The 27,392-nt window shown below is 42.9% G+C and overlaps 1 protein-coding gene across 3 annotated transcripts in view; it reads right to left on the bottom strand.

The window, feature by feature from the left end:
• RTN1 (reticulon 1) overlaps positions 1–20,808 on the bottom strand; it is a 180,178-nt gene extending 159,370 nt beyond the window's left edge. Inside the window, exon 1 of one of the 3 annotated variants that reach the window (XM_070418958.1) lies at positions 20,449–20,808. In XM_070418958.1, coding sequence (XP_070275059.1) covers positions 20,449–20,686 — 238 coding nt within the window. In that variant the 5' untranslated portion in view covers positions 20,687–20,808. Of the gene's footprint in view, positions 1–19,843; positions 19,863–20,448 lie in introns of those variants that run through there. The other 2 variants (XM_070418938.1, XM_070418947.1) reach the window with 2 other exon arrangements.
• Between the last annotated feature and the right edge of the window lie 6,584 nt (positions 20,809–27,392).

Here is a 27,392-nt window from a genome sequence, read left to right as displayed (position 1 = left end):
AGAAAAAGAAGAGTGTGATTATTATGTAGAAAAAGTGCTTTAAAATGGGAAATACAAAAGTAAAATAGGCAACATGCAGTGAAGAGGCACATGATGCCTTCTAAATGGAGTACCTGGAAATTTCAGGGCTTAGGTTTTTTTATTCTAGATGTCTTATTTTCTCCCCTGTACTCCACCAAAGAAAACTAGCCATACATTCATTTATCCTTTCATTCAATAAATATGTTTCGAACACTCTCATAGGCCAAGCATTGTTCTAAGACATGAACACACAATAATGAGACTCAAACAAAGCCTTCAGGGAACATATTTCCAGATATGAGAAATGAACCAGGTATTCACAAGTGAGTTGTCATCCCCGGGTGTCTGAATAGAGTTGCTGATACAATCCTTGGTTGTCTCACCATGTAATAAAAAAAAAAATTGGAAGTAAGTGAAGGTCAAAACCTCTGTTCTTGGAGAAATAACAACACTGTGAATGTGGAATGGGATAGAAATTTTAACAGAGTGGAGTAGGGGTAGGGGACCTCTTGAATTTGCAACCAGAACCATCAAGTTCTTACACTAAGCCCCGGGGGAAGGGGAAGGGTGGTATAGCTAATGTAAAGGGGAGGGGAGGTTCCAACAATTTCACTTAATATTTATGGATGCTAAATAATGAGATTATAAATATGCAATTGTGCAATCAATCTGTGTTCAATCAGTAGAACTAGTTCATACTTCTCCATATCATAAAGAGCTAATGAAGTAAAACTCTATTACCAAAGTAAAAATTTAATCACCTGATACATGAACTTGACATTGTAGATTCCCTGCATCAATTAAAAATTAAAAATTCAAAGGGTTCGTACTTTGCATTTCTTGTTCAGTGTTTATAAAAGCACTAGCTTTGTGATTCCTAATGGTTTCTCTAGATCTGTATAATCAATACTGTGGATAACCATTACCTTAAAAACAAGATCAGCGAAATATGATTTTAATAGTAATACATTACATTTGCAATGCAGTGCTATTATCTTTGAAAGTGTTTTACATTCATTCTCACTTCCTGTATTTGCATTCCACTTAACAGCATCACTATGCATCTGCATGTCCAAGCCAGAAACTGAAATAATGCTTGTCTCTTTCATTTTCAAGTTCTATCCACCGTACTTCATAAAAACTTCTCCATCCCAACCCCTCTCACTCTCCATCACCATAGTTTTGGCCTCACCCTGTCTTATGGGACTGCTGTGGAGGCCTCTTAACTCACCTCCCACCCTTCGCCACGCTCCCACCACTCGAACTTTCCATATTGCCAGTGCTTCTTAACACAAATTTGAGAGAGCATCTATCTCACCGAAAAAAACTGAAATGACTCTTTATTGTCAACAGAGAATAAAAGCTAATGTTCTTATACTCCATCCAACAGCTTCACATCATTCACAGTACAGCCCCTATCCACTATCCCATTCTCCTTCCCCTTCCCCAGCAGGATGTAGACCCACATAAAACCACTTGTCATTATCCCATCATTACAACTCTATTCATTTGCACTCACTGTACCCTCTCCCTAGAAGATTCTCCCCCACAATTTTCTAGCATATGATATCTTTGAAGGCCCAAAAAAAGAAGTTATTTCAGGTAGCTGCCATGGACAATTCTATAGAGGACATACTAGAGGAGAAATCATACCTACCTACACTATAGTAGCTTAGGAACAGCAGTAGTTGGAACTATAAACATACAGTCGAAAAAGGCTCTAGATTTAAAAATATGAACTTGGAGCAATATATATATATAAAGTCTCTGTAACAACCTTGATGTCTGTAAGACATCAGCCAAGATTGGGTCATTATGGGCCATGAATCACGTTGGATATAAAAAAAAGGTCAGTAATGTTGCATAATGAGGATGATGGAAGAAAAGAAGCAGGACCAGAACCATGATATCTCCCCTACCCCTTCCTGATAACAGGCTCACTAGTGTTTTTGTGAGGAAGGAGAAGCAACAGAATGATCTAAAGGATAAATCCTAGACCAGTTTTGCTTCTCTTCCTTCTTATTTTCCACTCTTGGCAGATATCACTCATTAATCCCATAATTTTTCTCATCTCAGCACCCATCTCTATGAGTTGGTGCACGCTCATAAACATGTACACACACGCACATGCACACACACACACATGCACACTCATCTGCTACTTGTTCCTGAGGTTCCCCAAGAGCACTACTCCCTAGTGTCTCGTATATTTCCCTCCAAGTAAGCCTAATAGAAAAGGAAGAGTGAGTGTGCATCCCAAGGGCCTATAGATATAGCCCTGACTGTATAATGCAGGAAATTTATTGAAAGTCTCATATTTAAAAACTTCATGTGGATTTACTCTTTAATGCATCCATTTTACTTTGTAATAAAAACTAGTGTTTTAAAAGGCTTACTATAGGAGAAAATTGACTTTGACTAGTGTGGCTTTGAGTGCCCTTGGTCCTTAGCCAGGTGTCTCCATCCCTGTTTGAGATTCACAGTCTGTCTGATTCTGAAAGCCATATGCATTCTCAGACAAGCAGTCACTTTGAGGAGGCTGCTTTTGCTTATGAACCAGGAATAATCTAGAGTCTTAAAGACAAATTCAAATAAAGAGCTATGTACCGCTTTGCCACCATTCTAGGAACCTAGAGTGGTGGCAAAGAAAACATACACACACACACACACACACACACACACAGGAATGACTCCTTTTTGAAAAAGCAAGAAGGAAGAAATAGGGTTTTAAGCAGTGCTGTTCTCTCTGAATAGTCTCCCTCAGGCCTTATCCTGCTAATTTCTCATCCTTTGACACTCAGTTCCAGAACCACTCCCAGCAAAAAGCTTTTCTAACCTTCCCTCTGTTAAGATGTTTGACATAGCATCATGTACATACTTCTATCATTATTTCTCCACAATAAAATACATTTATTACTTTATTTATCTCCTTCACTAGACTCTAAGTTTCTTGAGGAAAAAGCTTTTAGAAAAAGCTTTTTTAAAAAAAAATCTACAACACTTAGCACAATGCCTGTTAACTTAGATCAATAGTGTTTGGGTTTGCTCATATGGGCTCAGACAAGTTTTAGCTAAACGTATAATGCCCCAATATTTAAAATGTCTGTGTCATTTCAAAGTCATTCACATGACTATTGCATAACAATTCCATGCTTTTACTGTAAAATCATGGAATCCTGAGACAAAAGGAATATAAAGCATATTTGAGATAATCTAGTTCAACCTCCCACCTGGAAAATAAGCCTTCTTTTAAATGTCCCTGATAAGTGATCACAGTCTCTGCTTGAACCCTCCCAGCAGAGAATGCTCAACTTCATGCTACATTCCATTTTTTTTCTGTATTATTGATTTCAGAGAGGAAGGGAGAGGGAGAGAGAGATAGAAACATCAACGATGAAAGAGAATCAAGAGCCCACAATCCAGGCATGTGCCCTGATTGGGAATTGAAATGTGACCTTTTGGTTCATAGGTCAGCACTCAACTACTGAGCCACACGGGGTGGGGCATCTACATTCCTTTTTGAGCAAATCGAACTCTTGACCCAACAGACTTTTCTTACCATATGAAGAAATAGAAACATGCATACGCAGGGCAGAGTAGGGAAGGGGGAAGCTGGCCCAGCCTACCCAGCCAGGCAATGAGGAAGGGAGCCCAATGGATTCTGACACTGAATCCATTTACACATCTCATAGAAAGACTTCCAGCCAGGACATCCATTTTACTTTGTAATAAAAAATAGTGTTTTAAAAGGCTTACTATTGTTGTGGCAGAAGGCATGGGAGAATGATCAGCCAGCACTCAGAGGGAGGAAAGTTTAACCTTTATTTCGCAGATCTGCTAGTCCAGGGGAATTCCGGATCCGAAGCCTGAAATGAACTCGTGGGGAGGCTCTGACCTATATCTCTCCTCCTGTGGCGGGCCCTGAGGGTCCCGGCAGCTCCGCCCAAGTCTTGGCAGGGCCTTGAGGGCATGCTCCACAGCTCTGCCCAAGTCAGCTATGGTGGGGCCCTGGGGTTAGGCTCTGGAGCTCTGCCCAAGTCAGTCAGAGTGGGGAAGTAAGACTACAGTTTTAACCAGGTACTGAACTAGGTTGCAAGCCCTCCCCCACCCCCCGCTTCCCCATTTTTCTTTTCACCATAGGAGAAAATTGACTTTGACTAGTGTGGCTTTGAGTGCCCTTGGTCCTTAGCCAGGTGTTTCCATCCCTGTTTGAGATTCACAGTCTGTCTGATTCTGAAAGCCATATGCATTCTCAGACAAGCAGTCACTTTGAGGAGGCTGCTTTTGCTTATGAACCAGGAATAATCTAGAGTCTTAGAGTCAAATTCAAATAAAGAGCTATGTACCGCTTTGCCACCATTCTAGGAACCCAAATCCACTGTTAAGCCCCATTTCACTGGAGCCTCTTTCATCTTGAGTAATTGCTCAGATTTCAAAAGGCTAGAATTGGATTGAAAAGACTGATGTCTTGCTTTCCACAAACTAATGACAGATTAATTGGCTATACCATTTCTACTATTAATAGAAAATGAAGCTCTATCTTGTAATGGTCACACCTCAATCAGCATCCCCTTTTTTGAGGACAGAGCTGCCAGGTGAGCCACCAGGTGCTAAGAAGGAGGAACTGTTAATGGCAATTGTGTCAAACTAATCTTGGAGCGAACTACTGCATTTTATTATGTAAATTCTCAGGATAATTGAATGCCTTATCAAGGACATTCATCCAATTAATTTTTAAATGTTAACAAAATTAATTTATCATCAGATAGTTTTAATCATAACTGCCTAGAATTGTTTTTTATTTTTTAAGTTAGCACTCTATTTTTAAAAGTTCAAAGTGGTTTGACATTTGAAAATTTTTTGCTGCTATTCTCATACAAATGGAAGCAAGAATTTACATTGCAATTGATTTAATATTGATCACATGAGTTATACATAAAAGAGTCAAATCCTACTTCTAAAATCTTTGAATAGTCATTGATTCACAAACTATTCTGTGAATAGTCTTATAAAATGTGTTATGATCCCAATATGGTATTAAGATCTTTTTATGTAATCAAAGAAAATAAAAAGGAAATCATCAAATGATGAAATTCTGACACTGATTTAACCCTCTGCTAGGGATTATAGAGACTACTGGAAACACAACACCTATCTCAGGGAACAGTCTATAGAGAAGAAAGAAACATTAATGCACTCGGTACAATATGAACAAGGACGTATAAGAAAATCATCATTGATGAAAGGATAGGAAGGACCCCAAATTCTTAGCTGACTATTTTGTTTTGTTGTTGTTGTTAATCCTCACCCAAGGATATTTTTCCATTGATTTTTAGAGAGAGTGGAAGAGAGAGGGAGAGACAGAGAGAGAGACATCGATGTGTGAGAGACACATTGTTTGGTTGCTTCCCACACACGCCCTGACACAGGCCAGGAATGGAGCCTGCAACAGAGGTACATGCCCTTGACCGGAATTGAACCCAGGACCCTTCAGTCCGAGAACCAACATTTTATCCACTGAGCCAAACTGGCTAGGGCTTAACTGACTATTTTAAAAGGACCCTAAGAAGACTGTGGTTTAAATAAACATTCTTGAAAATACACCTGTGTTACCAGCTAGGCCTTGAACTCCAACATCTGGTCCCTCGTCCTGCTCAACCAACCTAGTGGGATCTCAATGGAAGACTCCTTTCCATGTCTAGTTTAGGTTGTGGCTGGAAACAAACAGGATCATGAAAATGAGCTGTCACAACTACTCAGATTAACCAAATGATAGTGCAGTCTCTGCCATGTATTCAATAGGCCACAGGATCCTATAGATAATTTTAAAAGGTATATGAAATGTTTATCACAGTGCTTGGCTGCCTGTTACTAGGGGCTGAATAAATGTTAACTTCTTTCACTATAATCTATTTCCTCTCTTTGTCTTAATGATCTCCATTCCCCAATCAAAGTATAGAGTACATTTTTATACTGGAATAAGGTAAAAGAAAAACCAGTTAATTCCCTGATGTTGCTCTCCAAACCACTGCATTTGTGAATCTCAATGTTAGTTGTGCAGAGAAGACTTTACAAATAATCCCTTATATTTGAGGGGAAACCCTGAGCTAAATTGTTCTCCATTTAGATAAAGTTAATGTGAGTCCTTTGGAAAATCTCCTGAGAGAGGAAGAAACATTTCGGCCCACATTCGGGCCTGACTCAGCTCATTGCTTGATTTCATTCAGCCTGGGAATGAGAAAGCTCTGGGAAGCCCTCACAGAACACCCAGAGAACAGCTCTGACCCCTGACCCCCAGGGGATCAAAACAATTGTAAAGATGTGAAGTACAGCCCTAACTGGTTTGGCTCAGTGGATAAAGCGTAGGCCTGCAGACTGAAAGGTCCCAGGTTCGATTCCGGTCAAGGGCATGTACCTTGGTTGCAGGCACATCCCCAGTAGGAGGTGTGCAGGAGGCAGCTGATCCATGTTTCTCTCATCGATATTTCTGACTCTCTATCCCTCTCTCTTCTTCTCTGTAAAATATCAATAAAATATATTTTTTTAAAAAAGATGTGACCCCTTGAGTGTGACTCTTCCTAAGCCTTAGGAGTACCCTAATCTACACTAATAAAAGAGAAACATGGTAATTAGCGTACGACCGCTACCCTTTTCATTGGCTAATCAGTGAGTATATGCAAATTAACTGTCAGCCAAGATGGCGGCCAGCAGCCAGGCAGCTGGAAGCGAACATGAGGCTTGCTTGCTTCAGTAACAGAGGACTCCAACCTTCCCCACCTGCCTTGCCGGCCTCTGAGTTGCAACTCTAAGCAACTATGTTGCAAATAAGAAGCTAAACAAAACACCAGAAACCAGCTTTCATTCAGCTGGGCTTTAGCAACATTGTATCGATGTTTTCAGCCGGCGAGGCCTCAGAGCTAAGGCTGGCTCAGAACAAAAAAAAAAGAAAACAAGGAGCGGTTGGAAGCTTCAGTCACTCGCTTCCGGAAAACAGCCCTCAGCCCCTCACCCAGACTGGCCAGGCACCCCAGTGGGGACCCCCAACCTGATCCAGGACACCCTTCAGGGCAAACCAGCCAGCCCCTACTCATGCACCAGGCCTCTATTCTATATAGTAAAAGGGTAATATGCCTCCCGGCACTGGAATCAGCGGAGCAGCGAGGCTCCCAGCACCGGGATCAGCATGACAGGGGGCAGTGCCCAAACCCCCTGATCGCCCTGCAGCTCTGTGTGTGACAGGGGGTGGGGCCACAACCTCCCTATCTGCCCTGCTCTGTTCGTGACAGGGGGCAGCGCCCAAACCCCCTGATCAGCCCTGCTCTGTGCCTGATAGGGGGGAGCTCCCCAATCCCCTGATTGCCCTGCGGCTCTGTGTTTGACAGGGTGCAGCGCACCAACCCCCTGATCGGCCCTGCTCTGTGTGTGACAGGGTGCGGCGCTCCAACTCCCCCCTCCCCACCGGCCCTGCTCTGTGTGTGACAGGGTAGAGCCATAACCTCTCCATCGGCCCTGCCCCGAGTGTGACAGTGGCGGCACCCCAACCCCCTGATCGGCCCTGCTCTGTGGGTGATAGAGGGTGGAGCCCCAACTCCCCTCCACGGGCCTTGCTCTGTGTGTGACAGGGTAGAGCCATAACCTCCCCATTGGCCCTGCCCTGAGTGTGACAGGGTGCAGTGCCCCAACCCCCTGATCCGCCCTGCTCTGTGTGTGACAGGGGGCGGTGCCTCAACCCCCTGATCAGTCCTGCTCTGTGCGTGACAGGGTATGGAGCCCCAACCCCCTGATCGGCCCTGCTCTGGGCATGACAGGGGGTGGCACCGCAACCTCCCCATCGACCCTGCCTTGAGTGTGACAGGGGGCGGTGCCCCAACCCCCCAATCGGCCCTACCCTGAGCATGACTGAGGGTGGCATTGCAACCTCCTGATCTGCCCTGCTCTGTGCATGATGGGACGGCGCCCCAACTCCCCAATTGGCCCTGCTCTGAGCCTGACCAGGGGCTGCACCTAGGGATTGGGCCTGCCCTCTGCCACCTGGGACCAGGCCTAAGCCAGCAGGTCGTTATCTCCCGAGGGGTCCCAGACTGCGAGAGGGCACAGGCCTGGCTGGGAGACCACCCCCCCAGTGCACAAATTTTTGTGCACCGGCCCTCTAGTTAAGTTAATAACAATGTACCTAGCTATATAGTTTAAGTTTAAAAAATTTGGCTCTCAAAAGAAATTTCAATCGTTGTACTGTTGATATTTGGCTCTGTTGACTAATGAGTTTGCCGACCACTGTAACTAGAGGCCCAGTGCATGGATACGTGCACCGGTGGGGTCTGGCCTGCAGAGATCAGGCCGAAACTGGCTCTCTGACATCCCCCAAGGGGTCCTGGATTGCAAGAGGGTGGTTCTTGGGTGACCCATCCTGGAATCGGGCTCCCTCTTCTCTTCTCCCAATACTATGTCACTTTCTCTCTGTATCTGTCTGGCTTCTTTCATCTCACTTTACCCTAAGTTTGGGGGTAACTGATGACTTGCGGACATTTAGCTGCAAAATGCAATTATTTAGCAAACAGGATTTACTTAGCCTGGAATCTAATCAGCCTAGGGCAGGATCCTGCTCAATGTCAGGCTCCTACCCAGGCCCTTCTGCCCAGGCAGAGTCCTGTGGTGGCGGGAACCTCCTTCTTCCCACCTGAGCTGCTTCTTTGCCTCCTTCCGTCCCCGGAGGTTGCTCGCTGGCGCTACTGTCCACCTGGAAGGACGGAAACTGCGGCCGGTTTCCCAGCTGAGAGTGGTAGTGGGAAAATTCACTGCCTTCACTGGAAATCGATATTAAGTGGATGGGCGGGGGTGGGCGCCAGATGATGGGGCCTCAGCCAGTAGGTCCTGCACGTCTCATCATTTAGCTAATCTAGTCCAAAACTTTCTGTAAGAGTCAGAAATGGGCTAGAGACCCAGTGGGGAGCCAGACCCGAAGTGGGGAGCTAGTGGACTAAAGGGGCCCCAGCTTGTGAGAGGGTGGTTCTTGGGTTATGCTCACCGAAATTGGGCTCCCTCCTCTCTGGTTCCAGGTGTGTCACCCGAGAACCACAGCTGCCAAGTCACTGCAACTAGGCAGCCCCTGCATTGAGGGTCTGCCCCCTGGTGGTCAGTGCGCATCATAGCTACCAGTCGGATGGCTGGACAGTCAGCTGGTCGGCCGGTCACTTAGGCTTTTATATATATAATTTATTTTGCTTCCTCGAAAGGCCTCCCTCCCTCTGGGTACTTTTTCTTAACTCTCTTTCCCCCTTTTTCATGTCTTCTTTTAATTCCCCTTTTTTTCTATTTGTGTCCATTCCTGGGGCGAAGCTTTCTCCCTCCCGCCCCATTCCTCCCCGTTGCCCCTCTCTTCTCCACCTTCACCTCTCTCCTTTGTGTCTTCTCCTGTCTCTCCAGCTAAGTATCCTCCTAAAACTCCCTTCTCTCTCTGGAAGATGAAGCTGATAGTTACCTTGTAAGACAGTTTTATTTTTCCTTATGGTGCAGGCAGTGTGGTGCAATAGAGAAAGCATGAGACTTGAGAGTCTGGGTTCTTGTGATCCACCTATGTACCAACTTCCCCTTTTATGAACTGAAAGTTACGTTTCACAAGATATTATACAATAGATCATATCAATCCAATTCAATATCCAAAAGACATTTTCACACGAATGATCACAGTGGAAATGCAATCATTAAATGTTAAGTTGACCTTGATGTCCCCTACCTGCAGAATGAAAGAGCTTTTGTTATTGACCAATTGATAAAGGTTCCTTTTAAGAACCAATGTTCTTGGGAATTATTATAATGGTCAAATACTAGTAAGCACCAAGCACAGAGCAGATCGCTACACTTAAAAAAGAAAAAAAGGAAACACCAATAGCCTGAGGGACAACCACCAATAGTTCCCTACTCCTGACACATGTTTACCTTCAAGACAGGATACTTCTGGGCCTTAATTCTCTAAACAGCATATCACCTCTCTTTAAAAGTATTTTTTAATTCCTCAACATTATTCATACAAACAGAACCAATTCTTACTTCTAAGACTTCTGGTATGTAAACATCCAAATTATAAACAGGAACTGCTGGGCCTTTAAAAGATTATACAATTTCTGGGAAATGCTACTAGGTGTTTGTTCTTTCCCACACTTCTGGGAAATAAAATAGAAGCACGTCTCTAATGCCATGGATCCAATTTAAAAAATAACTCACACAAATTCAGTTCTGATCATGTAAACATACTGGGTTGCAATTTACTCTTGTATTATTAATAACAAAAGGTTGCTAAACAGATTAATAGTATGCTAAGTAGCAGCAACTCCAAAGTTTCTATATATAAATGCGCTTAGAGGCCACAGTCTGGTTGGAATAGAAGCCAGTGGATTTACTTTGAAACTGACTTTGTATAGGAAGCCCTCTGTCTTTACTTTGATGGTGTGTTCAGACATAAATCAGAGTACTATAGATTTTTAAAAATTATAGTATGCACACTTTACATAAAATTGAAAAAAAAAAACATGAATTGTCCACATCAGGTGTTATTTGTTTACTTACTTATTTATATATTTACTTATTTACTGTGGCTCTAGATGGCTGATAGGGATTACAGGGAGAATTAACATCTTCCCCACCCCAAGCATCTCCTGATAATAACAGTTAGTGGATGTTGCCTAAAGTAACAACTGGTTCCAAAACTTTTAGCAATGACTAAAGTGTACACAGAAATGTATGGTGAGTAGACACATCACTTCTCTGGACACTACAAGTTCTTAAAGACCCACCATTTAGCTCTTCCCACAGAGTTGAGACTAGCAACTGGCCATTGGAAGAGCTGAGACTGGGATCGATACATGTCTCCAAGTCCATACACATCCTCCCACTTCACGATAGCCAGTTTGGAAGAAGCCTGGCTCAGAAACACTTCGAGGGCCAAAAATTCCATTACAGTATATTCTTGAAACTAACAAAATAGCATTTATAGAATGTAGACTTTTTCCTCAATTTAGACTGTTCTTTCTCATAGTATGACTATATTGTTATTTTACTGCATTTATTTTTATATCCTGGTTATGTATTTAAGTGTCACCTACTCTACCACATACCTGTGTGTATGCAAACACATACATATAATAAACACTTAACAAATATTTGTTAAATAAACAAATAAATGATTCAGTGAGATTTTATTGAACGATAAAACTATCACCCCTGTGTAAACAGCAATCTATATGAGAGTAGCTGTAATTATTGATTTCTAAGAAATAGAAAGTTATTCAATTCTTCCATCCATGAAAAGCCTCTGAAAAATCCCAGAATTTGTGTAAAAAATGGTGTTTGTAAGTGCATTTTCCTAGGCAGAGATTCCAAAGCTTTCATCCATTTCTCCAATGAGGGTCTGTGATCCTGAAAAGATTAAAAAAAAAGTACCAGTCTAATAAATCCTCTCTATTATATCCCTTATGTCATATAAATGACCAGCCAAACGATACTGGTCTACTTATGAAAGACTTAACCTACAGAGCTATATACTAGTCTGCAGATATATAACATACCTCCAGTGACAAGAAACTCACCACCATGAGGCAGTCCAAACTACTTTCATATTTTGCAACTTAGCTTCTGGTTGACCACAGCTCCACCCTCCAGAGTCACACAGAACATATCCAGCCCCTATGCCCCTTGACAGCCCTTCATTTATTTTTACTTAGACAGCTGTCATGACCCTTCCTATCCTCTCGTATGCAGCCTGTAAATCCCCAGTTCTTTCAACCTAGAGCTCTCAGTGCACTCAGGACTCTGCCTAACCCAACGTGGTGGCCCTCCCAGAGCCACGTGCAACTCTCACATCCTCGTTCTGTGAACCAGACTAACAGTTCATCGCCTGAGGGCAGTTGGTTCTCCCAAAAACTCCTATAATTTTTTCTTTATCTGTTCTACAGTTTCACCATGACCCTCCAGTTCTGTGCATGCAGTTTGTTTGAGGATCCTGTCGCAATGATCCCTGTCAAATGTCCACCTTGTAAATGTAACTGTTTCTTCTGGTTGAGGTTCCAATGGATTCTTAAGTTCTATCATTCCAACTTTTAGCTGCCACCCTTCTTCACACAGCTTCTCTCTCTCTCACTTTGGTTCAGACAGGTTTTCATATAGGTTAATGCCTTATAAATATGCAACTTGGGCTACACAGTCTTTTTATGTTTCTCTTATGTTATAATGCCCAGAGTTTTTAGCTGCTAGAAACAGAAGTGTTAGTCCACTTATGAAAGACTTAACCTACAGAGCTACATACTAGTCGCAGATACCTCCGAGCCCACACAGTGGGAGGTGGGATGCAGGGCTGGCTTTCACTGCCACGCCCTGTGAGAGAGGCAGCCTCCTCCAGACTGACTTCCATGCATACCTGGGACCGCTTCCTGTGGCCATTGCTTCCACTACGCAGGAGAACCCAATAGACCCCATCTGCTGCCCCCTCCCTCCAGCTGGCCGCACAGGCACACCTCAGCCCTGTTCCAGTCACAGATCACTCTTGAAAAGATGAGGAATGGAGCTGGACATCACTCTAACTGTACTCCTCAGAGCCAAAAATATCTTCCAGTGTGGACTACCGGAACTGAATTCTCCCCACTCCCATTCCTCCTCGCTCTCCCGCCATTTCCCACTGCTATTTGCTGAGGTCCCGGTGACCAAGCAAGCATTTTCTATTAAACCACTGATGTAGCCTGCTTTTCTTCTCCATCTTTGTTCTCCTAGGCCTCTTTTGCATCTGACAGTGCTCACCCGTCTTCCAAGTATCAATATATTGCAAATATATAGTTATTTGCAATTTGCATGTACCTCCTCGTGTTCCTTCATTTCACCTCCACAACAGCTCTGTAAGACAGCCAGGACAGCAGTACCATCCCTGTTTTACATACGAAGAAACTGAGACATAAAGCAGATGTGCCCACATGGACAAGATGCTAGGTGCCAAAGCAAATACCAGAAAAATCTGCCTTCTCAGGCAGGGTTCATTCCATACCAAGCCATCTTGGCTTCCATGATACTATAATGAATAGTTACCATTTGATTGCCAGTTACTCTACCGGATGTAGTCTTGTAGACATACACTTACTATAGAATCTGAGGCTCAGAGAGATTAAATAACTTGCCTAATGCCACTCAGTTAGTAAGAGACTAGGAGGTCTTGCTCTGTTGTTGGCCCCCTGTTCTTCCCATACTACAGAATCTTTCAAAACCCTAATTTATTCTATGGCTGCTCTTCTAACTTTCTAAATCTATACCAACATAATTATATTTTCATTTCCAAAATCTATTCCTTTATCTACAATGCCAAGTGGAGATTTCCACTCACATGGCTTCCCACCATTTCAAGCCTCATATGACTAAAAATGAATTCGTGATCCTCACCTCTCTAACCGGGTCCCCCTCCCATCTCTGTAGTACCAGCATTTGCCCAGCCACAGCGCACAGAACGTTAGAGCTGATTCATTCCTCTCCTCATCCCCCAAATACTGTCAGTCACCAAGTTCTACTGGATGTTCTTGTGAAGCCACTCATTTTTCTGCCTCTTCCTTCCCACTGTTACTTATTCAAGGCCCTGAAACTGATGCTATCGGGTCAGCTGTCTTTCAGCAAAATGTGCAGTTTTCAAGATCCCGCCCCCACTGAATTCATCTTCTAAGCACTGTTTCACCAACCTTCCTTAACACAGCTTTATATTACTTCCTCCACATATACACCTTCAAAGTGCCCATAATCCATAAACAAGGAGTCTAGAAGTTTCATATGCAGCTTTCAAACCCCTCTCCCCCTGAACGTGCCTCCCCTTATCCGTCTGGGCAGGTTAAACCTTATTGCTTATCGTTATTGCCAAATTGCCTTTCTGCTCACTTCTGCTTATCCCTCGTTTATCCACCCTTTAGGTATAAGTCACACTTCACCTCTTCCAAGAGACCAAGTATTCTGGAACCCATAAAATCATAAAATTCCTGCAGCACTTACAGCTTGCACCATCTATCCAAGCACCAGGCTGTTTTCTGACTCCAGTAGTTTATTTTTGCTTTATATGACAGTAAACTCAAGAGAAATGGAGGAAAGGGGGTATAGCTCATACTCCTCTGTTCCCCACGACTCCTAGCAAAAATGCCGCGCATAAGGAGGAGGTTCAATAAATCGCTGCATCTTAGGTATGTTTCCCTGGGTCGAGGTCTGTGAGTCACCTCATGGGATCTTGAAGCAGGTAGGCTATAGACCACATTTTGAGAAGTCTTGATTTTTCATGATCAGTTGAAAAAGTCATGCCAAAGGTAGATAAGGCATTGGTGTTTATTCTTATGCTCGTCAATAGATCAGCAATAACTTGAATACACACAATTTTCTGTTATCTAAGAGTTGTTGTTGTTGTTGTTTTAAAAAAAAGATTTGCTATGCATAAAACAAATTCCAGGTATTTTGAAGGACATGAGATACTCAATAATTCCTCACATTCCAGAAGCAAAAAGTTGATGTATAACTGGTTTTATGCAGTAGATGAATTTGAAAATCAATTTTTAGATTGGATGCGAAAGTTAGAATGCAGAACTGTTCCAGTTAAAATGTAATTCATTAGGCAAACCAGCAAATATTTTATAATGAATAATCTAACATAAATATACAGATAGTAAGGCAGAGAAGTAAACAAAGATTCAAATTATGCTTTTAGCTTTACAGAATTGTTTAATGAATTTCCAAAACATTTTAGAATATGTTGAATATTTATGGAATTAAATACAGTAGAAAAAAATGAAAATGAAATTTGAGGAAACAGAATAAAAGAGATGCTTGCAGATACGTTTCACATTTAGGTTAATAACCCACGCTGGATAAAATTGTGCAGATCTGAAGAAACAAATATGTTACATTATGGAGTTTTTTCAACAATGGAGAACTAGAGAAAGAAGGCCATGATTTTGTAGAGTGCATTTAAGGTAGTCAATTTGAAATTAACTATGGTTTTTATGATGTACACTATTTCTGATTTCATTAGTGTGCTGATCACTTTTGAGACATATGCCTATGGTAACAACCTCACTGTAAAGTTAGGGTATTGTTTTATTTTAGGAAGATATAAAGATCTTGGTATAACTAATATCTTTCTATCTAAATTTCCCCTAATAAACAGCAACTCTGCTTTTACTTGAAAATCGGTAACTGAAAGACCTATTACTTTTCTGGGCAGTCCTAATTATTACAACTTTCTCCTTCATTGCACAGAAATCTGCTCCTGATTTACCCTCCAGTCCCAACTCTGCCCTGCAAAATCACCCGGGGCAAGTCTTTCTTTGCTTCATAGGAGTTCACGTAGTATGTGAACTTAACTTTCAGATCTCCTTAAATTCTTCTTTTCTTCTGGCTAAAAATTCTAAATTTCTTCAGCCATTTTTCAAGTGGCATTTTCTCTAGAAGCCTCACCAATCTAGTCACGCTGCCCTCACCATTTTTTAGCTCACTAACATCTCATGAAGTATGGCTCACATCATTTAGTACAAGACTCTGATGTTGACCCGCCTAGAACAGAATCTAGGGAAACTACCTCATCTAATGTGCACCCAAGACTTTCTATTAATACTACAAAAATTGCATAAGCTATTTTAGTAATTTCACCATAGCACTAACTCATATTTAGTTAATGACAACCATCAACGTTCCCATCCCCCACAATAAACTATTTTAAGTAGTGTCTCCTATGTTCTGTACATATTAAATAGAGACTCTATAGTTGGGACTCTACATTTACAATTTTACAGGCAACTATTTGTCCGTCCCCTCTAAAAATCCCTAGCTTTTGAGCCCAGGTAGCCCTGTCCTTTCCTAAAGATATAGCACCTGGTTCACTGTCACTTGTCAATCTCTGCCATGATTCTTTGTCATATCAATAATCAGAGGCGATTATTTCACTCCTGGCCTTGCCGTTTTTCTGGACTCCACTCCTCCAATGGCCTTGTCTTCCACTCCATCTCAGTCTCCCACTCCCCTTAATGACTGTATCCCCTTCTTAACCCGTCTCAAACACCCGTTCTTTCACTGCCCTCTCTACTTTACAGTGCCTTTTCCAAAGCTCCCTTAGTGAATCATTTATTTTAACTTTAAAAGAAAAGCACAACTAACTAATCCAGAGATCTTTGAGTAATATTCAGCCACAGCTATTTTTATGAAAAGAATAGAATTAGATAGATAGATAGATAGATAGATAGATAGAATTTATCTCCATTTCCCCCAACTATATTATCTGAGCAATCCGTGCTCGTTAGATTATTACAATGCCCTTCTAGTCTAGCTTCCAGCAATGACTTGAGAATGAGGACAATAAAAAGTGACACAAAAGCAATTGTTTAACTAAACCAAATACTAATATGAAACAGAAAGATGCACATGTTCTAGGAAACCACAACCTGTGTTTAGCACAGATTCTTACCCAAAGGAGGCATTCAATAAATGTTGACTAAATTGAATTGATAATAAAAACTTTCCATAATCTGTGCTATCCAGGATAGACCAAATATTGAGCAAGATAATCCACAACTCTTCTCCAAGCCCTCAGAATAAGACATACATGGACAGCCTAGAAAAAAAAGAAGGGGGCAGGAAGGCCTATAGTATATTGGCGGAGCAATGAGCAGGATAAGTTTCCTGGAACAGTAAGTTCATGAAGAGGAAATTATGCTGGAAGCCTTGATAAAATTTATCTATGCATTTTAGGATATGTGACTGTTTCTACATTTTAATTTAACCTAATTTCAATTCCCTATATGAAAGGATATATAGTGTACTTGCTGCCAGAAATGTTATTTATTATATCCAGAGGCTATATCCAGAGAAATAAAGTGCATTAGAAACTCTTTTATTCTTCTTATATGGTCTGTAATATATTCTAAAAGCAAATGAAGTGTTCCTTCCCATTTCAATAGAACTGATGTTTTCTCAAAAGATGAAAGAAGACAGAAGATTGAGATTACTGGGAATGACTCCGAATAAAAGTGTATACGTCTATCAAACACATCCACAAATGAAGACAGTCAATCCAACCTCCACACGAAGTTTAGATTATTGGTAATGTGTATTGTACAGTGTATTGTATTAAATGATATAAACATAGATATATAATCATTCTGAAAGCTATTTAAATGATTATAGACTAAGAATAGTTTTTCTAATAGAGTATCACAGTCATCATTTGAAAAATATAAATTTATGTGCACTGTGGTCCAAGTAGAAGGTAAATGAGGAAAATCTCTTTTTTACCAATCATCTAGAAATTTAAGTCAAATTATCTATAACTCAATATTACTGAAACAAATCTTACTGGACTGATTTCTCTACACCATTCACTACTTTGTTCTCTATTTTGCCCTCCAAGCATGAAGCAGTCAATGAGTTAATTTCCAAATCAGCCAAGGAGTTAACTTCTTACCACTGTATTTTGATCAAATGGTCTATTTTAAATTCTCCCTTTAAACAAAGAGCCATTCTTCTATCCTTGTGTTATTGTATGCTCCTCTTGAATAGTTTCCAGGAATAACAGATCATGAAAAAAAGCCACAGTTGCTCTTAACATCCTTTGTATAAAGTTATTCGATGATGGCACTGATTCCTGATTAACAACTCCAACACGCTGTAGCCTACACGTGGTGTATTAACAGTTCCCTTGGCAACAGACATCATTTTGCATGCCCATTATAAATTTTAAACATGAAAAATCAAAGAAAGTGTTACTTTTCATTAAGAATGTTGTACCACAAAAGGGACAGAAGCAATAAGACTACCTAAAAATGGGAGTACTGTTGGAAGTGTCATAGTGTGGCTTTAATGATGTTTAAACACGTATTCATTTTAGGACACTACTGAAAAATATTTTTGGAAATGTTTCTTTAAGAACTTTAATTACCATTAATGTTTAAAAATAAATGATAGAATCTCTGTCCAGATGACATGATTGATGGTGTTTTTCAGGAAAAAAAAAAAAGTTTTAAAAACATCAATACCTGCCTTACATTGTGTAATTCCATCTGAAAAAGAAACAAAATCTGTTTACAGTGCATCAGGACAAAATCTAATTTACTTCTTAGTTTGATTTGAGTCCCAAAGAGCACCATTCTCTTAAAAAGGTAAACAGTGTGTTTCATAGGCTTCCACTGGATTTTATGTCTGATCAAGTTAAAGATACACCTGCTGACTTTGCTTATAGCAACAGAACTGCCAAGATAACAGACAAGAAAGCTGGCCCAGATTCTATTTGTATTTTTCAAGATCTAGTTATTTACTTGGGTATCATTTTTGGCACCTGGGTCTCTTATAACAGTCCATGCAGTCTACCAAATAAGAAACATACATGTTTAAAACATTAAACAAGACAGTTAGATGAGAAATTCCTTCAGAAATAACAAACTAAAAAATTCTATATAAATATGTGCTATAAGATTTTATCTCTATAAAATAAGTGCTCCTGTTCCCTCCCGTCATTTTCCTCCCATCCCGACTTAACATCATGTTTGATTTTGTTAGTGTATTTGTTGCCTAGGATAGGAAACCCCTATGACAGCTAACAAAGTCTAATATTTCTACAATAATAATTATGATGATGATGTTGAAAACTGCAAATGCCTGCTTTGAGACAGTGGGAGATGTTCTAAACATTGTACAAACAGCAACTCATTTTAGTGAATAGTATGTTACCGAACACTGGGCACGGGGCTTCCTTTCCCTAATTCACCCAACCCTGGAGACACTAATGGGAGGGAGGCCATGTCTATAAAGAAATAATTTACTTGGATGATGGTGGATAAAGGTTCTGAACCATGAGCTACCCTCATCAAAGAATGGTAATGGTAACCCAACAAAAGTGGCACCTTTATTTACCTGTTACCTTTTGCCATCTTAGTGTGCGATGATGAAGAGTTTTGTTTTCACTTTACTCAGGGGAAGAAGTAGAAAGACAGGCTAGGCAGCCATCTTAGTCTTATCCTCTCCCCTGACCGCCCCCCCCACCCCCAACCTCTCATATAATAATTAACAGAGGACAAGTGGGTTTTTCAGATTTCAGTCTTTCTTTTCTTTTTGTTTTTTTGCTTGTAAGATGGTCGCTTTTTCTCTTCCCTTCAGAATGTTGCCATTTTATTCAACGCATTCCCCAAGCCTCCTTCTCTCAGCTCATATCTTGTACTGGAGCAGAGTTAAAGCTGCCTAAGGCCACGCCAGGCGACCAGTAAGAGGCGGTGGCTTAAGAAAGGGGTTCCCCTAAATCAGCTGCCAAGAGTGTGAAGGCCAGTCCCCCCGCCTTTCCCCTCGGCTGGGAGCTCCCACCACCCCAAGCCTGGGAAAGCTACATTTCCAAAACTACACACTCCCATTCCACCACAACAAAGCCTTCTCAGAGCACACAACACAGCACCCTCTTCCCCAGGCCCTAGAAAAACAGCGCTCCCAGGCCCGATCCTCCCCAAACGTGCCTCCCGCAGCCCTGGGCCAGGATGTCCCAGGCCCCCTGGTCCCCTCTGGGCACCCAGGCGCTCTGGTTCGGAAGCGGGGGAGTCAAGCCATGGGAGGCTGAACCCAGGGCGATTTTCAAGAGCCCGGGAGAGTCCAGACTGCTGGTAAGCTGAACCTCGCCCACTCACCACCCAAGTGGGGTCACACCACAGCCAGGCCGGCCACTTGAAGGGCTTGCAAGTTTCAGTGCTCCCTGCAAGAGTCAGGGTTCCCTGCATCCGGGCAGCTGGGCCGAAAGGCAACCCCAGCCCTCTGGCAACGCTGTCCCTCCTGAATTAGACATACACACCCTGAGATTTCTGTTTCCTGCGCAGAGAGAGGGAGCAATGAAGGATGGGAGGGGGGACCGGGAGGGAGTAGGGTGTGGCAATTGGAGGGAACTGGTAAGGGCCGGTTAAAGTCACCTCTCGGCTCGGGACAGAGCCGGGGAAGGGGCAGCGGGTCTGCCTGCCGCTTTGTTGTCATCGTCCCAGTCGCTGGCGCGCACGCTGCAAACACGCCCCCAAAATCGGGGCCACCGGCCAAGAGGCCCCTAACAGCCCCAACCCCTTGGCCGAAGGAGGAAACTTGTACACAGGCACTCCAGCACCAGGTGCTGCGGTTTGCCTCTGAGGGCCATTTTAACAGCCAGAATAATGATGATCATTAAATAAAAGAATCAATAGTATTTTGTTGTCTTTCCAAGTCTTTGGAAAAATGAAATTCAGGTTTTCGACGGATCCGCTAACATTGACAGCCCCCTGAGACGCAGCGGGGTGGGTGGGTGGGTGGGGGAGATTGGTGCTCAAGGTGGGGAGCGCGAGGAAGGTGCAGAGGCGCTGCGGGGAGGGGGCAGGCTGGGGGCCCGGTCCCCACGCCATTTGCGGGGATGCGGCGCCCGCCCGCCCGCCTTACCTGTGGATGCAGTTTCCATGGCAACGGGCGGCCGGGCGGGGTTCGAGCCCAGTTCTCCGGGCGCCGCTTCCCCGGCCCCGGCGCCCAGCCCCCGGCTGGACTCCCCCGCCTGCGGCGCCGGCCTCGCCCCTTTCGGCGTCACCGCTTCGTCCTCCCCTTCCTCCCGGTCCCCAAACCACTGGGACCCGCGGCCGGCCAGCGGCAGCAGCTCTTCTTGGGGATCCGGCGGCGCGGCCATGGCTGGCGGTCCCGGGCGCAGCGACGGCGGCTGGGGGGATGGAGGTGCGGTGGCTGGACCGGCAGGCGCTCCCTGCTGCTGCCCGCGCCGGGACTCGGGGCTTGGGAGGCTGCGGTGTCCGCGCCGCCGCCGCCGCCGCTCCGGCCGAGCTGCTGCCCGCCGCGCTCCCGGCTTCAGCTCCTCCTCCTCCCCGCCCCCTCCTCCCGGCCCGCCGCCTGCGCTCCTCCTCCGACTCCGGGCAGCCGCCTCGCTACTCCCCAGCCTGTGGTTACGCAGGTGGAAATGGCTTGCTTTGGCCGCGTCTTCCTTGGCACACGGCAGCCCCGGCCTGCTAACTGCAGGCCCCGCTTACGGACGTGCCAAATCTACTGGAATCTTAATGTCATTTGGGGAGGAATCAGACGAGAGGACGCGCAGGTAGCAACAACCCCCGGCTGGCGCGGGGCTGATGAGGCTAGACGCCCTCCAAGTCACAAAGTTCAGCCCGGATTGGTGTCCTGGGGGTCGAGGCAAAGAAAGGAAGCTGGAACCCTCAGGACCACAGTTGTGAGGGCGACCACTGTCAGCTGTGGAGGAGACAGGTCTGCTTGGGGAGGTGCAGGTGTTGGTGGTGGATGGAGGTTAAATGCTGTGTCCTTAAATGGTCGTGTCCAGAACAGCACAGAAAGTAGTGGGAGGACTGGAAAGCCTCCGGGGAAGAAAGCTTACCAGACCTCATTCCTACCAGCACTGAGGGCAAATGGGATGCCGTAGATGGGACAAAAAGCAACGGTTTCCTTTCAGAAACACTGAGCCAAAGCCACACAAATTAGAAGCTGCCTGTGCGTATATTTATTTTGCTGTTTCATTTGTGAAGTTGGACATTCCAGGAGGCTTGCTGCTCCTGCTTCTTTCTTCCTCTTTACAGCTCTCTCTGCCAAGGTGGAAATTTTTTGACAGAAAAACGGAAACTCAGAAGTGACTTGCCTTATATAGTATTATTCCCATATGTAGACCCATCTTTTCAAACAAGACGTGCTTTTTTTTTTCTTCCTAAGTTTTCTATAAAATAATGTAATTGGGAAAAAAAATAAGGTTCAACCCCACACAGAGGGTGGATGAATAGGCTCTGCTCCTTCTTAGAACTGGTGGGGCATGAGCTGACGTTCTGAGAGGTTGGAGGGCTGCTAAGCCACCCTAGGCATATGAAGGATTTCATACCTGTCGATTCTTGTGTTCAACTTCAGCAGCATTCAGATATTCCTCAAAAAAGGCTGAAACTTAAAAGCCTAAATTTTGCTCAGTCTTTGTTTGTTAGTACATTAATGTTCAAAAAACATTGTGTCAATAAATTAGAGAACATGTATTCACTCAATAGACAATAAATATGGCCTACTAGTGCCAGATGTCCCTGAGAATCTAGTGATCACCAAATTTCACATTACTGATATCTTCAAAATTATGATGAACATGTTTATTATCTTGATTGTGGTGATAGCCTCACAGGTATATACACATATGTCAAAATGTATCAAGTTCACTATAAGTATGTGCCTATACATATTTATATATATATATATATATATATATATATATATATATACACACACACACTCTAGAGCAGGGGTCCTCAAACTTTTTAAACAGGGGGCCAGTTCACTGTCCCTCAGACCAATGGAGGGTCGGACTATAGTTTAAAAAAAAACTATGAACAAATTCCTATGCACACTGCACATATCTTATTTTGAAGTAAAAAAACAAAACGGGAACAAATACAATATTTGTATTTGCATGTGGCCCCCAGGCCGTAGTTTGAGGACCCCTGCTCTAGAGGCTTGGTGCACAAAAATTTGTGCACTCGGGGGAGGGGGGTCCCCTCAGCCCAGACTGTGCCCTCTCGCAGTCTGGGACCCCTTGGGGGATGACCACCTGCTGGCTTAGGCCCGCTCCCTGGGCGATTGGGCCTAAGTTGGCAGTCAGACATCCCTTTAGCATCCGTGAGCTCTCAGGGGATGTCCACTTGCCAGCAGGGAGCAGGCCTAAGCTGCAGTCGGACATCCTTAGCACTACTGAGGAGGCGGGAGAGGCTCCCACCACCACCGCTGTACTGGCAGCCGGCAGCCTGGCTTGTGGCTGAGCAGAGCTCCCACTGTGGGAGCGCACTGACCACCAGGGGGCAGGTCCTGCATTGAGCGTCTGCCCCCTGGTGGTCAGTGTGTGTCATAGCGACCAGTCATTCCCAGTTGTTCTGCTGTTAGAGTCAATTTGCATATTACCCTTTTAATATATAGGATAGAGGCCTGGTGCATGGGTGGGGGCCGGCTGGTTTGCCCTGAAGGATGTCCCAGATCAGGGTGGGGGTCCCACTGGGGTGCCTGGCCAGCCTGGGTGAGGGGCTGATGGCTGTTTGCAGGCTGGCCACAGCCCCTTTAGTGTGGGGGTCCCCAGTGGGGTGTCTGGTCAGCCTGGGTGAGGGGCTGATGGCTGTTTGCAGGCTGGCCAAGCCCCCCAGCCACCCACGCTCCCAGTAGAGACTGGCTGGAAGCAGATATCTGGGATTTATGTATCTTCTATAATTGAAACTTTGTTGCCTTGAGCAGAGGCCACAGCCGGCCAGGACAGGCGGGAAGCTTGGCTTCCTCCAACGCCGGGGCAACCAAGCCTCCTGCTTGCTCCAGCTCCGTGGCCGCCATCTTGGTTGGGTTAATTTGCATATAGTCACTCTGGCTGGTGGGCGTGGCTTGGGCATAGCAGAGGTGTGGCCAATTTGCATGTTTCTCTTTTATTACTATATATATATATATACAATTTATATATATATAAAAATTTTACCTCAACAAAGCTATAAAAAATGTATTCCCTCCAACAACAATCATCAAAAAATTCTTGATTATCATGAATCATCATGATTTTTAAAATCTTCCTATAGGAAAATGAGCCTGTTTTAAGAAACCTTTGAAATGAAAAACTATTCCACTGACATCTTTCCATGGAGCTTAGTCCTGTCATGTGATCAGGGGGCACTTGTGAGACTTCTCAGATCTATTTTTAGAATGCCCTAAAGTGTTAGAAATACCAGAAGGAAATTTCTCATAGTTTCATTATTAATAACATGCCAAGAACCCAGGAAACTCTAATGATGTAATATTTAAGTGGTTATTGATAGGTTCTGAAACTTGGAAAATTGGTATGATAAGGCAGTTAGTTACATACAAAATAATATGGAGAATGCTATTTCGTTTCTCTGAGAAACATTAATGAAAGTCATCATTTAAGAACTGTAATAACTATGAAAGCCTCTTAGTTGATAAAGAGTTTTGGGATATGCCTAAGTTGATAAGGAGTGTTGGGATATGATAATATGTATTTTCCATATTTCATCAGATAATAATCAATACTCTAATTGAGAATGTGTGGACGAAATAGGCAGTTAAATAAATCTAGATTTTACTTGTTAAAGGAAACTAACATTTTCCATTTTAAAAGAAAATTTCCATTTCCAATTTAATTAAAATTTCATTTTGATAATGACTCCATTTTGCTCTGCTGAAAAAGGTGTGCACACTGTCTGGGTTTAAGCAATTTTCATAGCTATCTTTACTTAGCGGATTCCACTTCCAGATGTATACAAATAATTATCCATCTGGGAGAAGAAATTTTCAGGTTTATGCTATGGTTTGAAATTACCAATGTTTATTTATAAGTGTTATTTATTTTACATTTGCACTTCTGTGAACTGACAAAGCTTGACTAATTTGAAAATGACTGGGCATAAGACACAGTCAACGATGGAATGCCAGGGCTTGCATAGTTACTCTAAGTCAGCAATTGTCAACTTTTCTCATCTCATGGCACACATAAACTAATTACTAAAATTCTGTGGCACACCAAAAAATATATTTTTAGCCAATAGGTATAAATTTGATTCATTCACACAGGGCAGCTGTTGTTACTTTTTATAATTGACAATCTAAGAGTTCAGTGCCCCTGACTAAATAGTCAAGTATTGCATTTTTAAAAATTCTTACGGCACACCAGTATGCCACAGGAGTGCTTAAGAATCGCTGCTCTAAGTTATGAATTGCTTTAAAATGTTTTTGAAACAAATAGGGTTGGCACTTGGGAAGGATAGCAAGAAGAGTTGAGATGAAAGAACTGTCAGGTTTTCTCTTATCTATTGCTTTTTTGAAAAGAAGTTATGTTCCTTGTTTCAAAAGAAGGAATCTGGTATGGTATATTTATTTAACATTAGCGTCTTAACTTAGACCAAACCTTATATCATGGGGCCACGGATGTGGGGACATGCAGGAAGAGCACCACAAGCAACAAACTTCAACCAAGGTGAAATCCTTCCTGGCCTCAATATTAAGGCTACCTAATAGCTCTGTGCCTCGGTTTCTTCAACTATAACCTGGATATTTTAATAGTCCCTTTGGCATTGGGTTTGGGAGCGTTCTAAGTGTATTAACAAATGTAAAGAATATTATTAAGATACTAGAGGCCCGATGCATGAAATTCGTGCAAGAGTAGGCCTTCCTTACCCCAGCTGCCAACACCAGCTTCCATCTGGCACCTGGGAAGGGCTCCCCTCACAGCCCTGGCTTGGTCCGGAAGGACATCCGGTCTAATTAGCACTATTATGCTTTTATTATTATAGATAATAGTACATGCCAAATTATTTCCAGAAAATGGTTTATAATAGTAAAAGCTGTCTGGGTATTTATATTTGTGAAGATCAAAGAGTCAAGAGTAAACACTTCAGGCATTTAAAGCAAATTAGATAGGGAAGGATCCCCTTGTATTCAGTTACCATTGGTCTGTGCCTAGTAGTAGTTTCTATATTCTGAAAGACAAACCTTATTTATAGATAAACATACTTGAAAGGTTCTTCTAAGTAAGATAGTTGTTTGACTCAAGGTGCGACTTACTCTGAAGCAAGCAACAAATGAGGCATGCGGCCTGCCGGCTGTGAGTTTGACATGCTTGCTCTGAAGCCTCAAATTTCTCTGGTCATTGTGAGTGGGGTTGGTTCAGGGCTTAATTTGTCTATATGGAATTCAGCTCATTTTGCAACATATTGTTCACTCTTCTACAGAGTATAGATGCTCTTGAATTTGATATGGAAAAGTTCTCCATTTCCTACTGCAGTGAAAGAATGTTTAAATTGAAACTAATTTATACAAGCTATAGGCCAGTGCACAAGACAGCTGTGTTTTCTCCAGGGGGCCACTGCAGCACCCACAGATGTCACAACACATTGGAACACACCAGACTCCTCCTGTCCCCGGGGAGTGGCTGCTGTTACTTCATCTGCCACCCGAGGAGATAAAGCCTCTAATGCCCTCTAGTAGGGGTTGGAAGAAGAGAATTGATTGCTTTTCATTGAACCCAGATTTGTTTTCTTAATTTGTACATTTGAGTAAAACTGCAAAGATTTTTTTAATTCTTTGGGCAAGTATATGAATTAGGAGGTCTGTAACTTAAATTCTCTGTGCTTTGAATTCACAAAGATATTCTGAGCTTGAGAAGCAAACCAAAATAGACATGATAGACATTGGTTGCCTTTGAATAGTGCTTTGCAAGTTTACAAACAGATTTCCTGTAATACACACACACACACACACACACACACACAATTTCCCAAATTTTGGTGAGATATAGTATCTCACAGTAATTCTAATTTTTTATTTAGTTGAAGATGAATTAGGAATTTTTTCATGTGCTTCTTGGTAATTTGTATTTTTTTAAATAACAGCTGTAACTGAGATATAATTTGCATACAATTTAAAGTATATAATTCAATGGTTTTAAGTAGAGGTTGTGTAACCATCATCACAATTTTAAAACATTTTCATCACTCCAAATGGAAGCCTCATACCCCTTGTCAGTCACTCTCCACTCTCACAACCCCAAATCCAGTCCCAGGCAATCACTAATCTATAAAAGAAATTTGCCCATTCGGGACACTTCATATGTATGGAGTCATACATTATGTGTCTTTTGTGTCTGGCTTCTTTCCCTTAGCATAACGTGCTCAAGGTTCATCCATGTCATAGAATTTATCAGCACTCTATGCTTTTTTATATGTGAATAATACTCCATTGTATGGATATCACAATTTGTTTATCCATTTATCAGTTTATAGAGATTTGGGTTGTTTCCACTTTTTGGCTATTATAAATAGCTAGAGGCCTGGTGCACAAATTTGTGCACAGGTGGGGGTTGGCCTGGCCAGGGGGAGGAGACAGTGGGAGGTTGGCCGGCCAGCCCCACCCCTGATCGGGGTAGGGGAGCTGATTGGGTCTGGGGCCAGCAGGGGGGATAAGGTCACAGGAGGTTGGCTGGCTGGCCCCGCCTCCACAGTGCATGTCATAGCAAATGGTCATTCCAGTCATTCCAGTTGTTCCAGTCGTTTAGGGTTTTTATATATAGATGCTGGTATAGGTGTTCGTGTGTAAGTTTGTGTACATTTTTTCTTTCATCTTGGGTTATACCTAGGATTAGAATTCCTGGCTCATATGGAAACTCTGTGTTTAATTGTTTGAGGAATTGTCAGTCTGTTTTCCGAATTAACTGCCTCATTTAAAAAGCCCACCAGTAGTGTATAATGGTTTCAATTTCTCCACATCCTTGCCAACAGTTGTTGCTATGTGTGTGTTTTTATTACAGCCATCTTAGTGGGTGTGAAGTCATATCACATTGTAGTTTTGATTTGTGTTTCCCTGAT

Source organism: Myotis yumanensis, unplaced genomic scaffold (assembly GCF_028538775.1).
Source record: "Myotis yumanensis isolate MYYU_CA2020_CCGP unplaced genomic scaffold, mMyoYum1.0.hap1 SCAF_1, whole genome shotgun sequence".
Lineage (NCBI taxonomy): Eukaryota > Metazoa > Chordata > Mammalia > Chiroptera > Vespertilionidae > Myotis > Myotis yumanensis.
Note: the sequence above shows the minus strand (reverse complement) of the source record. Positions and strands in the feature narration are given on the sequence as shown.